Source organism: Otolemur garnettii, unplaced genomic scaffold, assembly GCF_000181295.1.
Source record: "Otolemur garnettii isolate 467f Iridium unplaced genomic scaffold, OtoGar3 scaffold00214, whole genome shotgun sequence".
Lineage (NCBI taxonomy): Eukaryota > Metazoa > Chordata > Mammalia > Primates > Galagidae > Otolemur > Otolemur garnettii.
Window position 1 is genome coordinate 1,783,235 of NW_003852609.1, and position 14,109 is coordinate 1,797,343.

Sequence of the window (14,109 nt, forward strand, 5' to 3'; positions counted from 1 at the left end):
CAAATTAAAATCCTTAGTACTTATCTAAAAGGCTCAACTAATTATTAAATGGGCAGGTAGAACATTGATTTTCTGGTCCTCTGTTAGAAGCGTTCACTCCTTTTTTACTCCGTGTTGCTCTATTTCTCTCTTCTAATACTTTCAGCAGGGTGAGCTGGTGTACTTCCTCTCACATTTTGTATATTTTTTTCCTATCATCTGCCAACTGTGTGTAGGTGCAGTGCTGGACGTCAATTTGCATGAGTAGTAATTCATTCCTTTATAAAAGTGTACACCGTGAAGGCATGCCATCTTTAAAACACTGTCATGGGCTCGGTGCTGTAGCACAGTGGTTATGGCGCCAGCCACATAAACTGAGAGTGGTGGATTTGAACCCAGCCTGGGCCAGCTGAACAATAGCTAAGCAAACTACAATAAAAAAAAATAGCTGTGTGTCATGGTGGGCACCTGTAGTCCCAGCTACTTGGGAGGCTGAGGTAAGAGAATCGCTTAAGCCTAAGAGGTTGCTGTGAGCTGTGATGCCATGGCATTCTACTGAAGGCAACATAGTGATACCTTGTCTCAAAAAAAAAAAAAATGGTCATGATCATTAACAAATGTTTGAGTACCCACTCAGTAAATTTACTGAGTAGCTAATAAAGCAATAATTTATTTTTTGTAAAATTTTATCATGTGAAGAGTTTTGTTGGTTGTATCATTTTGCTTAAATTTTGGGACCCAATAAGGCACATTTTTGCTGTGCCTTCTTACAGATGAAGAAATTAGGTGCAGGAAGAAGTTAAATGATTTCCCCTGAATTGTAGCAGTAAGTGTCCAGAGAAAAATTTTCCATATGCTGAGAATATTAATAGCTTTTGATCTGAAAATCACCAAGTTTTAAATCTCAGCATTAGAGCAGATTCAGAGAGGGCCTTAAAATGTGGCTCTAACATACATGAACACACTTGGCAAAGATAAGCTGGAGACAAGCTCCCCAGCACTCAGACTTCCTAGAGGCAGTCATAGTGAGTCCTGTCCTCTGGCGAGGGAGCGTCTCTAGCGAGGCTCAGAGCAGCTGCGTGTTGAGCTTAGTCCTGCGCTCTTGCGTGTGCGGTTCCCATTTCGTGTAATGTCTTTGAGGAGCAACATTTAGGGGGCCTTTATTTTCTTACCCTTGCGGTGGCAGCCTCTTGATGTCGCTGTGATCAGGAGCTGCACTCACGTGCTGAGATGTTTCCTGTGCTAGAACTTGAGATTTTTCAAGCCCACACGTTCCCCTGGATCTGCTGATGGGTCTGATCTGCTGTCTGTTTGCTGCCAGGAGCCATCTGTGTATGAAAAGGAAGCCGTGCCCCTCTCTGGGAGCTCCTTCAAGCTCCCGGGCTCCTCGGATGACCTGTCCAGTGACGCGGAGAGCCATCTCCTGGAAGAGCCTGCCCCACTGTCACCCCAGCAGGCCTTCAGGAGGCGCGCCAACACCCTGAGTCACCTCCCCGCGGAGTGCCAGGAGCCTCTGGAAGCTGCGCGAGCGTCTCCAGTGGTCCCGCAGAGGAAACTTGTGAGGTATCACTCAGTGAGCACAGAGACGCCTCATGAACGGAAGTAAGATTTGTTTGAATTTGTTGTGTGAATAGCTGGGGCATATCTGTGACTAGCCAGGTATGTGCATCCCAGGCGTGTTGATGGGTGAGAGACATCCACGTCAGGTTTTACTCTTGGCCTACAAAGGTGACACTTGAACTGGAGACATGGCCCTTCCCAGCTCCAGGAGATGCCTGTGCAGGTAGATGACATAAGTTTGTCAGGGCAGCAGGCCCAAATGAGCAGTTACACGTGGTAACTGCTCCCTAAACTAGAAGAGACCTGGTTGGCTTTGGAACTTTGCTGCTGGCTGTGAGGATGGTGTGGATGTGTGAGCAGGTCGCCTTCCCACTGCCGCAGGAGGAGCTACAGGGACTCAGCAGGCGGGGCTTTGCAGAGTGATGTGGACGCCTGGACCAGAGCAGGCGCCTCCGGCTCTGGTGCTAGCTCTGGCATGAATTAGTGGTGACCAGGGCAAATCGAGCCTCTCTTAAACCAAAATTGGAGTAGGTGTTTTCTAAAGTCTCTTTGACTGTGAGACTCCCTGATTCTTCCAACAAGATTTATTGATTTTAATAGTTGAGCTCAGATGGAGTTTTCTGGTTATAGAGATGGGTGATCACAAGTTCTCCTTGTTCCTTCCCAGGGTCCCTTAGTGATTAAATTAACCCTGTGTGCCAGAGACAATAGAGATCTTTAAAAATCCTTCACCTAACAAATATAAATTAGGAATAACAGTATGACTTGGGGCCACACCTGTGTATAGTTGCAGAAGCCTTGGGACATATATGTCAGTGTGGTTTATACACAGATGATGAAAGTCTGGACAGAGGTGAGTCTGTGCGGTGGTGTTTGGAATGTTTCCAGTGAAGAAATGACTAATAGTAACAATCCCGGGATGACACAGGGCAGCTTCTCAGCTCTGCTTTCACTCAGCCTTTGGAAATCACGTGGGTAACTGGGATCACAAAAGCAGGGAATACTTCAGAAGCTGATATTTAATGGATGTGACATTTTAGAGGCAAGCATGGTTTGGCCGTAGCTGTGTCAGTTTCTTGTCCTGTCGATGGCTGTCTACACGCTACTTCTGTTTTGCCTTCCCACCCTGCCCACACACTCCTCGTTTCTGCCACTTTCAGTGATGATGGGAACGTTCTTATCTGCAGGGGCCTAGTTCTCTTGCCAAGTCTGTTTGTCACGAGCCGCAGTGTGGGGACTTACTGTCAATACTTTGCTTTTCTCCCCTGAGCAGGTAGCACTAGAATGGCTGCTGCCCCACCCCAGTGGTCAGGGAGGTTTCTGTCTGTCCGTCTCTGGCATGGCCCACTTCGCTGTCTCCCCTTCTTATGAACTCTTTTCTTGTTTATCTACAGGAAACAAGACGTTGAAATTCAGGGCAGGATATTGTTCCTTTTAAAGGAAATTGTATTTTTAAAACTCGGATTTTTTTTATTTTTTCCTGTCAGTTCCTGAAAAAGGAGTGGAGAGACAAGTACAGACACGTGGGAAATGGTCAAGGATGGCCTTTGGCCTTCTGGTTTTTACTGAAAATTGCCTTTGCCAGATAGAGCGCAGAGAGGAGGGAGAGGGGTAGAAAGCAGTCCTCTCCTCTGTGGCAGTCTCGGGAAACGAGAGGCAAAACCAGCCTCGCTCTTTCTCTCCGTTTCCCGTCCGGGCTGTGCCTCCATCCTGGCTGTGCCCCCTCCACTCTAACCCCTGCTCTCTCTGATTGCTGTTTAGTGTGGACACTCCTCCTGGGGGCCAGCCTGGGTCTTGCCCAGCGCAGCCTTCAGCTCCTCCACCTCGTCTTAATCCCTCGGCCTCCTCGCCAAACTTTTTTAAGTACCTAAAACATAATTCCAGTGGAGAACAAAGTGGGAATGCTGTGCCGAAGAGGTGAGCACACTCGCATGGCATGTTCAGTGTCGTCCGTCTTCCTGGGGAATTGACATTGAGGAGGACCTGCTGAGTGGGGGGCAAGTCCCCGCAGGAACCCAGAGCCACCACTGGAGTGTGTGTGTTTGTGTTTCCATTTTTGTTTATATTTGGTCTTATTTCCAGCTGTCATTTGAACCAACTTTATTTTACGACTGATTAATTTTTTAAAAAGCTTTATGAACATAGGCCTTGTGGCGAACTGGTTCTTTAAGACGCTTATTTTTACCTTCCCCTGCCCTGTTGTGTGTACAGGAACATAGACGTTAATATCTCCGTCTGATCGTATACACCACAATTTGTGCCCTATCAGAAACTTCCTGATTAATTTAGAAAAATTATTTTTTTTTTCCATTTTGAAAGGAAGAGTTGTTTGGAAGGTAGACTGATTTTTTTTTTGTAAATTAATTCATTGATCTCATTGCCGAGGCGGGTGGATTGCTTGAGCTTAGGAGTTCGAGACCAGCCTGAGCAAAAGTGAGACCCCGTTGGGCGTCTGTAGTCCCAGCTACTAGGGAGGCGGAGGCAAGAGGATCACTTTAACCCAAGAGTTTGAGTTTGTTATAAGCTCTGACGCTACAGCCCCCTACCCAGGGTGACAGAGTGAGATTCCGTCTCAAAGATAAATAAATAAAATAAAATTTTGCCAACTGAAAACAAACATTAAATCTCATTTGTGAACTGTTTTTAATTTCTTTTCTGGTTTTCTTAGTATTAGAAGGAAAATGTTTCTTTTATTTGAAGCTTGTATTTTATACTTTGTATTTTATGTTTTCTTTATGCTAAACTCTTTTTTCAACCAAACTCTCAGCATCTCCTACCGTAATGTCCTGCGGAAAAAACTTCATTCTTCTTCCTCTGTGCCAAATTTTCTAAAATTTCTGGCTCCTGTAGATGAAAATAACACCTCTGACTTTATGAACACAAAAAGGTAGGGCTTAATTTAGATACATTAAGCCTGAGTGTTAAAGTGTTGAATAATCTTTAGATATACAAGGATGGTTTATTGTAATTTGCTGTTTTAAAAATCATTTCAGCTAAATCTGTTGTTACCTTCTTTCTTACATCTTTTTCTTATGAATGTCATTTTTTAAAAATGTGCAATCAGGCTGTTCTCCAGTTTTTACTAGGATTAGTTTATTAATGTGTTCTCTTCAGAAGGTTAAAGAAACCCTTAGCCAGTTCTCTAAGGGGGAGTAGTGTTTCTGGATAGTGAGCATATCCACCACCTCTAATCCTAATCCGTAAGTTGAGGCCAAAGCTTAGTTGTGGGTAGATACTTGGGTATAAATTACAAAGGCCTTTTCATGTAAATAGGAAAAAAAATTAATGATTCTATTTATTTACATATGTTATTGGTAACTGGCCTTTCTTGTATAGTTTTTAAAAATGCAAGTGTTAGGGCCGGGGATGGTGGTTCACACCTGTAATCAGGGTGGGTGGATTGCTTGAGCTCACAAGTTCAAGACTGTCCTAAGCAAAAGTGAGACCCTGTCTCTACTAAAAATAAAAAAACTGAGGCAAGAGGATTGCTCGAGCCTGAGTTTGAGATTGCTGTGAGCTATGACGCCACTGCACTCTACCCAGGGTGACAGCTTGAGTTTCTGTCTCAAAAAAAAGTGTTAAAACAATTAACAGTTGGCTGCACAATTTTTGCCTTGATGGTTCTGTATAATTCAGCTGCATCTCTTTTCATTTTTTGGCAACCCCCAGAGACATAGGTCTCTGCTGAGAAAGTATTCTCATGCACAGCCTAGGGCAGAATCGGACCCTGATAACAACAGTTCCCTCATGAGGCGGTTTCTCTCTTCAGAAGTGGCACCAAGAGAGACCCAGTTGGAAACTCTGATGGGTGGAGGTTATTTCTTAGTATCTATTGCAGTAGAAATCATTTAAGGGTGTATAATCTTGTTCTTTTCATGAAAGACATCCTGCATGAAAGCAGTCCTTTCAGAATCATGACTTATGAGCTTGATTTAACTTCTGTGTGTATTTAGTTGTGTTTGCTTATACAAATAGATACTTTGTAATTTAGTGCTTTGTTTAAAAAAAAAAGTCAAGCTAAAAATATCCTATTAATATCTCCCCAGCAGTCACAATCAACCATCTTATAATTTTAGGGACTTTGAATCCAAAGCGGAGCACCTTGGTGACTGTGGCGGGACCCCTGTGAAGGCCCGCAGGCACTCCTGGAGGCAGCAGATATTCCTGCGAGTGGCCACCCCACAGAAAGCCTGCGATTCTCCTGGCAGATATGAAGGTAAGGCCACCCCTGAGCTGCAGCTGTGGGGAGAATGCCCAGTGCCCCTGGGGTCCCTCTGGCATTGGGACGAGACAGAGGGCTGGGCTCTTCAGCATTGGAGGGTCTGAGGTGGTGACAGAGGTGAACTTAGGGAAGGAATTTGGAGCTCACGTACAGTAACCTCTCTGAAGACAGGAGCAGAGCTGTCTGAGGTTCAGGGTGGTTAAAGCACATAGTCTGCATTCAAATCCCAGCTTCCCTCTTAGGAGCTGTGAACTCGAGTAAACTGTCTCACCTGTAATCTGGGATTAATTATGCTGTTGCCACACTGGTCATGATGAGGGAGCACGGTGTCATCACTGGTATATTTTTTAAAGTGTTCCGAATTCATAACTTTGGGAAACACGGTGCTGCGCTAGATGCTGCATCTGTACTAGAAACACGATGTTTCTAATAGAACCTCTGTGGCGTGGAGGGGCCTCTCTGGCGTTCCTGGCTCATTGCTTCTCTTGTCTCAGCACCCTGTCCGCGGGGGCACCCAGGAGCCGCCGCTCTGTTGGCACCTTCTTGCCATGGGCAGCTCCTCAGGGTTCCACTTCCTGTTGACAGCAGAGCTGGGTGGCCGCACTGGGCCTTGCTCTCCCCTGGCCAGCTCAGAGAGCCGAGTGCTGCAGTGGGAGGGCTCTTCACCCCAGGCCCTGCAGTGTCCCTAGGGGCTGGGGAGGGGAAGGGACCAGAGGGAGGCCCTGGTGGAGGAACCTATCGTGATTTGTGCAGGAGCAGCAAAACCAGCATTTTCAGTGTTTAAAACAGCGCCCAGTGCTGCAGAATGGTGTACCTCCCAGGAAATGGTAGTGGTGATTAAAAGGTGATGATGTCCATTTTAACATGTGGCTGGGATGTGTTGGGACCCATGGGCGACTGTGCAAAATAGTTTTTAAACAGTTCTGTTTTCAAATGAGCTTTCTCAGACTGGACCACACCCTGGCTGCCTGTCTTTTCTTTCCTTAGTTCTGGTCTCTGAAGCTGCACAGAATAAATAAATTTGTTTCTATAGTACTTCCTGCTCTTTGGATGCTGGGGAATCATAGAAACTGCTGGTTTCTTCAGTTCTCTTATGCAGGTTAATTGCCCTTGTTACTGCTGCAGACATGTCTAGTCAAGGTCCCCAGCTGAACTTGGTGCTCCCCTCTGGCCCCTGCCGTGCGTCTCTCCCTCCATCGAGTTGCCCGTGTGGTTCACGCAGACTGACCTTCATCTGTTCTTGCTTTTAAGTGATGAACTCACACTGTTGGTTCTTTCTGTATCTTCTCCTCCCGGCCATGAACTATTATTTGAAAAGTGATCTGATTGCTATCTATCCGTGAAAAGCTTTTAAAGCTTTTTTCTCAAGCAATTTGTACCTAGGACGTGTTTGTCAGTTTTGGCCAGAACCTTTGGCCTTGTTTTGAGTCTTGATTCTGGTGACCAGTGGGCTGTATGTAGTTGTGTGTTTGTGTCTTTAAGGAGTTGATCAAAGGGCCTAGGATAGGTACTGCTCCTCCTCTTCCTGGGCCAGAGTCATCACTGGTTCATCAGGCCCTAAACAGTCCAGCTCCTGTGGGCACTGCCCCCCATCTCCTGCAGGAAGGTGTCTTGGAGACCCCCAGCCCTGGGCAAAGATACGATGCCCATCTGCCTTTCCGAGGCTCCCCTAGGCCTTGCCAGGGCTGCCCCGTTTCCTCGTGACCCCCTCCCTCCCTCTCTCCACTGCCACCCCATGTTCCTCATCTTCTATCCTGACTTTCACATGGCACTTCCTTCCTTGGAATGGGCTCTCACGCTCACCGTCTTCTAAATCATCTTTGTCATCTGTCTGCCCAGTTCCCACAGGACTTGTGGCTTCTGTAGAAGGCTAGTCAGTGTCTGGGATAGTTACAGACAGGTTTGTTCACTAGGACGGCTGGTCAGTGTCTGGGTGGTCACAGGCAGGTTTGTTCACTAGAGATTTCTGACTCCCTCCTGGTGCTGCCGCTTCCTTTACAGGCACATCTCTTCCCATTCTCTTGTCAGAATTAAGAAATGCTGTTTGAATTTCTGGATTATGTTGTAATTATTCTGTATATGTGAAAGAAAGGAGAATAAAGAGATTCGAGACTGAATTGATGTAATAATAACCACATATTATGCCTTTTTATACTCTGCTAAGTGCCTTACATGCATTGATTATTTCCTTTAATCCCTGGCCAATCTTATGAAAGTCAGCATTTTTATCAAGCCTCCTTTGCCGGTGGGGGAGTAGAGGCATGGAGTAGCCTAGATCATGTCCCCCAAAGCACAGCACTAGTGGAGGCCAGAGACAGGGCCTGAGCTCGAGGGACCAAGCACCGAAGCTCAGGCTCTGAACTGCACTAGTGCTAGGCTGTGGCCAGAGACGCCAGTGTGGCCACTTGTGCCTCCTGCGATGGGGCCTCCTTCCACTGGAGGTTCCCTGCAGGCATCTGAGTGAGGCGGGTACTCTGAGTGTATTCACATGTCTCCCTGTTGGCCAGGAACCAACACTGCAAGGAAAACATGTGTCTGAGCATTTCAATCTATATACTTGCCTATAGCCAGCCAACCCCTTCCCACGTCCCTGTCCCCCATCTCCCCCCCCATTATTATTAGTTCATGTTGGGAGTTGGGACTAGGCAGGGTGATTGGTTTCTGTCTGAGGACAAAGCAGGCATCTTCTTCCTTTGCCATAGTCTGTTCTCCACCTCCAGTGTGTGGGCGACATGCCTGAGCCTTCCACCTGAGCTCTTCCCAGTGTGTGACCTGCCCCAGCCTTCCACCTGAGCTCCTCCCAGTGTGTGACCTGTTTCAGATGCTCAGGATGACTATTTTGCATTTATATCCTGGCAGGGCAAAATTTAATTAAACAGACGGGAAATCTTGTTTCCTCAAGGTAAAAAAGCCAGGCCAGGATATTTATACTCTTCCATCTATTTCACACCACTCGAATAATTGTGCTAAAACAGACCACCAATAACTTAAAAACTAAGGTGTTTGCATTGCAGTAATGGTGCTAGTGAAAGAGAAATAGAATTTTCTGTAATTTGAGGGTTCTCATCTTTGTAGCTGGGCCAAAACCTGGGGAGAAGGGTGTTTGTGAGTAAGGAGCATGGCTCCAACTAAATATAGTGTAAAAAGAGAGGAAATTACAAAGTCAGGCAAAGTGGGTGGAGGTGGGAGATCAGACTAGGCAGATAGTGGCTCAACCAAAACTATAGTCTGTCTCTCATTTGTTCAGGGATATATGACTGTTTCTATATTTCACAGAATCCCTGTGAAATAATTAAGTTGTAAGAATCTGGAGTTTAAGTATCAGAAACCTGTCTGGTCCAGGCGCAGTGGCTCATGCCTGTAATCCTAGCGCTTTGGGAGGCTGACGCTGGGTGGATTGCTTGAGCTCAGGACTTGGAGACCAGTCTGAGCAAGAGTGAGACCCCTTCTCTGCTAAAAATAGAGAAAGTAGCCGGGAATGGTGCTGGGTGCCTGTCGTAGTCTCATCTGCTTGGAAGGCTGAGAAAGGAGGCTGGTTTGAGCCCAGGAGTTTGAAGTTGCAGTGGGCTAAACTGAGGCTACAGTATTCTACTCAGGGTGACAGAGTCAGACTTTGTATTGGAAAAAGAAAAGAAAAGAAAAGAAATCTGTCTGAAGTAGGTAGGAAGTTAATTTATACTTAAAAATTTACTTATTTATTTCTTGGCACCCGTAGCTCAGTGGTTAGGGCACTGGCCACATGTATCAGGGCTGGTGGGTTCGAATAGGTCCCAGCCTAATAACAAACAAACAAATGAACAATAGCCAGGCATAGTGGCAGGTGCCTGTAGTCCCAGCTGCTTGGGAGGTTGAGGTTAGAGAATTGCTTAAGCCCAAGAGTTGGAGGTTGCTGTGAGCTATGATGCCATGACACTTACAGAGGGCAACATTGTGAGACTCTGTATAAATAAAAATGATTTATGTCTAGTAACATCAGGACAATCATTTGAAAATTCCAGCCTTGTATTTTTTTAATTTAGCAGTGACCATTTGGTCTCTTGTAAGAATTCCAACTTTAAGTTGGTAAAGGCTAAGAGAATTGGTTTTAATTCTAAACCTCAGAGGGCCTATCTCTGTTTCTCAATGGTAAGTCAGGTGTATAGTAGGTATTACACTGAAGGGAAACTGTATGATAAGTTGGAGATCACCAAAATTACTTAAAGACTTAGCAAGGCAAATGTTTTTGTAATAAAACAAAGATCATGAAATAGAATGCTCGGAGTTGCATGGTCGTTTAAATTTAAAGCACATGACTTTGGTGATGCTATGAGCTTGTGGTGGCCACAAACGGCTGCAGCCCCAGAAACCCAGGAAAGTGCATTTTCTCTTCCTTGTGTTGTGGGTTCTTTGGCAAAAAGGCTTGTGCAATGCTGAGCAGGTGAAAGGATCATTCTTGGTAACTCAACACTTGAAGAAGGATGGAATTAGTGCTCTTAACTCCAGGCAGAGCCACTGAGGTGGGGGTGGCGGAGGCAGCATTTGCGGGGTGTGGATGAGGCAGGCGTATTTGCTTCTCTGAGCGGAGGCTCACGATGGTGATGTCTGTGGCAGCCCTCGCTCATTTCCAAACGTTTACTGTCGATCCCGCAATGACCCTGGACTGATGTTAAAACAGGGAGCAGAGATACTCTGATCCCGAGATAAAGATGTGAACACACCTGTCGTTAAGTGACTTTCTTGAGATCACAGTTTAGAGCAGTGTTTCACAAACTTCTGTGTGCTTGGAGCCCTCTGGGAGCCTTGTTCAAAGTGACTTTCTGATTAGTCTGAGTTTGGTAATTACTGTGAGGCTCTTCAGTATGTTATGGATCCTCTGTGAGTATCAAAGGCTTAGACTAAGCCACCATGGTACACCCGGCCCAGATCTCTGTCTGTGAGCCTCTCTAGGTCTCTATAACATGGACTCAAGGTGTCGCTCACGGACCTCAAGCTTCAAACCAATCTCTGGTCATCAGTGACAATTTTTGAGAAGAACTGTCCCACCTGAAGAAGCAAAGAGGGGGGAATGCACTGATGAAAACGTAGGGGAGGACATAGAGAAATACAGTGACATGCTGGCTGAACCCAGTTATGGCGAGTTCCTGTTTCCGGCCATTTTATTCTCCCAGGAAGCCTTGTGTCCTGTTGAGCACCCAGAGCGCAGAAACGGTGCAGGTGCCTGTTTCCTTAGCTGTGGGCTCTAACCCCTTGTCACTGTGCAAAAAAATGCTAAAAAACCAACCTCGGATTAGATATTTGCTATTTGAATGATCATTCTTTGTTATTAAGAAATAATTTTTTAGGTGGCTCTCAACTGTGGAGTGGAGGAAAATCCTTGTATTCACCTCTGTATGCCAGGGGACAATTTTAAACTTAGTAGTGTACTTTTCATTTAAGCGTTTCAGATTACATTGTGCATTTCACCAACAATAGAAGCTTTCAGACTTTACATGTCTTGTAAGAAAAAAAAAAGGAGGAAAAAACCCTATTCTGATATAGATAATAATGATTTGTTGATATGAAACCCTTTGTATAAGCAAACAGGCCAGTGAAACTAAAGTTCAAAAGTTTTTCGCGTTGTGGGGATAGTTGTGTCAATATGCCTAATTTATAGTAACATTAGTGAAATGGATTTGATATTAGATATAAATTTAGATATAAACAGTAATGGCACAGCTAGAGTATAATATAATCTGAACCTTTAGGAGGAATATATATTTGTGGAAAATGTAGAAACTATTTTATGACCATGATTTATTTGTGGTATAGCTAACACATTTTTCATGAATTTATATACCATTAGGAAATTTTAAGGGAACTTTGCTGGAAAATGTCAGTAAGCCTAGCGACATCTATATATGACCCTTTTGTTTTGATCAGTGGTTCTCAAATCTTTTTGGTTCTCATCAGAAACACCTTGGGGGGGGAGGCTTTTAAAAATCTGACTCGCCCTGCCCTCCCTTCCTCACTGAGTTGGTGGTTGGGGAAGGGACCTGGGTGTGAATTCTCTTTTTCTTTTTAAACTCCTCCCCTAAGCTAAGGCTTCCCAGGACTGCTGCTTTGAGACCCGTTGACCTCAGAGGGTGACTTGAGAAACGGTCACCACTTGGTGGCAGTGCTGTATCCCCTGTGGAAATTGAGAGCCCTGATTTATTTCCAATCTCAGAGGAGCATGGTTACTTTCCTTTTTAATGTGTTTTTGTGTTTGACCTTGTTATGATGTTTATATTTCTTGCCCATTTGCAACTTATTTGAATGGAGTGCTACTTTCTGAAATCGAGATGTTTCTTTTTCTACAAGGTTTTAGGGAACAGGCAAAACAAGGAAGGAAAAAATTCTCTAATTGCCAGAGACACGTGGCTTTTAAAGATTGTTCTCCCTTTACTTTCTTTATAACTTTGCCTTTCTGTGACGAATAAAGGCCAGGTTTGAGGTACAACATTGTAAGCCACGGATCTGATGAGTCTGATTGTTCATGGATTTCTGTAGTTAAATCTACTTGATTATTTTTCCTACATTGTACTTTTTGGCATGTCATTTCAGAATGTCCACAGCAAATGGCAAGATTTTACTTTGGCTTGCTATTTTTGTGCCTGTTAACAATTGTGTATTAGAATTGACTGAGCTTTTCCTGGTAAACCACTGGCGTTTAAACAGTCAGCCCTTAAACATTGTGTGAGGGCTGGAGCTAAAGTTGGTGGAGGACAAGATATCATCTCAGCCACTGCTGCTGCGTAGGAGGGCTTTGGGGGCAGTGGGCTGGAGCCAGATGGCCTGGATTTGAATCCCTGCCCTCTTGTTCTGACACCAAGTGACACATGATGATGTTACGGCACCCAGCTGGCAAGGGATTCCTCCTCGGGGATCATCTCATTTTAGAGTATGTGTCTGCAGGGTAAAGTCCAAAGTGGAAGGTTTGATTTGCCACCTTTGAATTTTAGTCTATACCAGTTTTAAAAGCTAGGGAATGGCAAGTAGTTTGAAAATATTTTCAATGGGGTAAAATTTGTAGACATATTTGAACATCTGAACATGAAACAGCCTCCAAATCAGGGCTAAGACCACAGTGAGCCAGCAGGTGCCCTGGTGCAGAATTTAAGGAGGCACTCACTTTGAGGGTCCTGCAGGTGCCCACCCTGGATGTCGCTGAGTAACTCCTTTGTTTTTGGCCCTGGGTGGCCTGCTAGCTTCATTCTGGTCCCTGTGTAACTTCCTAAGTGAAACGGACAGTCCTGCAGGGGAGGGAGGGTTAGATTAGCTCCTAGGAGGGGTTCCTTGGCAGGTTAGGCGTGTTTTTATTTTGCTTAAAAAAATCAGCTTTCCTGAGATAGAATTCATATGCTATCAAATTTACACATTTAAAGTATGTAATTACATGTTTTTATTTTACTATATTCGCAGGGTTGTGCAACCATCACCACAATCTAATTTTAAAACATTTTTGTCTCCCGCAAAGAAAGCTGTAGCTGTCACTTGCTAGTCCCCCCACCCCACCCCACCCCCCGCTCCCTCCACTCCCAGCCCTAGACAACCACCAACCTGGATTTGTTTATTCTGAATTCATGTCTCTGGATTTGTTTATTCTGGATGTTTCATATAAACACAGCCATATACTATGTGTCTTTTGTGTCCAACATGTTGTAATATGTATCATTAATCCATTCCTTTTTATGGCTGAGTAATATTCCATCGTGTAGTTATGTCACATTTTGTTGATCCATTTCCCAGTCGATAGACGTTTGGGTTGTTTCCATTTGGGGGCTATTATGAATAATGCTGGTGTGAACACTGATGTACATGTTTTTGTGTGGACAGATGTTAAGGGGCTTCAGTATGAGCTGGCTTGGAACCTCCTTCTTTGGGGGTCTTTACCTGTGATTCTTACCTGCTAGGTTGGTTCAACCAGGCAGTATCTGGTCCTGCCAGCACCAGGCTTCTGGCTGGCAGTCCGTTTGCTTTCCCTCTGCCCCAGGCTGAAAGGGAAGGCACTCAGGTTCTGGGGCCGCCCTCACAAGCTCGTGGGAAGGCTGGGGGAAGCCAGGTCCCCAGGGGCCGTCAGGGTTCCCACAGCTCTCCCTGGCCCTTAGGAGGCAGCCAAAGGGCCACAGGTTAGTAGCATTTTCATAGAGCTACATTTTTCAGCTGTTCTAAATTGGCCCAGAAGCCCCAGGGGGACTTGCAGGAACAGATTACTGGGCTACACCCTGAAGTGTCTGATTCTGGGATGGATGGAATTCTCTAGAGTGGAGCCCTCAAGCCGCAGCAGCGGGTAGGCAAGGGCACCTCCGACTCTGATTTAAACTCCGGCCAAAAGCTTCCTGAGTGGGTGT

The 14,109-nt window shown here is 45.3% G+C and overlaps 1 protein-coding gene across 2 annotated transcripts in view; it reads left to right on the forward strand.

Annotated features, from left to right (window-relative positions):
• The window catches only part of TBC1D1 (TBC1 domain family member 1), a 235,778-nt gene that overhangs the window by 149,859 nt on the left and 71,810 nt on the right, over positions 1-14,109 (forward strand). Inside the window, exons 11-14 of one of the 2 annotated variants that reach the window (XM_012812647.2) lie at positions 1,301-1,581; positions 3,301-3,456; positions 4,307-4,426; positions 5,616-5,755. In XM_012812647.2, the coding sequence (XP_012668101.1) occupies positions 1,301-1,581; positions 3,301-3,456; positions 4,307-4,426; positions 5,616-5,755 (697 nt within the window). The remainder of the gene's footprint in view (positions 1-1,300; positions 1,582-3,300; positions 3,457-4,306; positions 4,427-5,615; positions 5,756-14,109) is intronic. The other variant, XM_023507992.1, reaches the window with a different exon arrangement.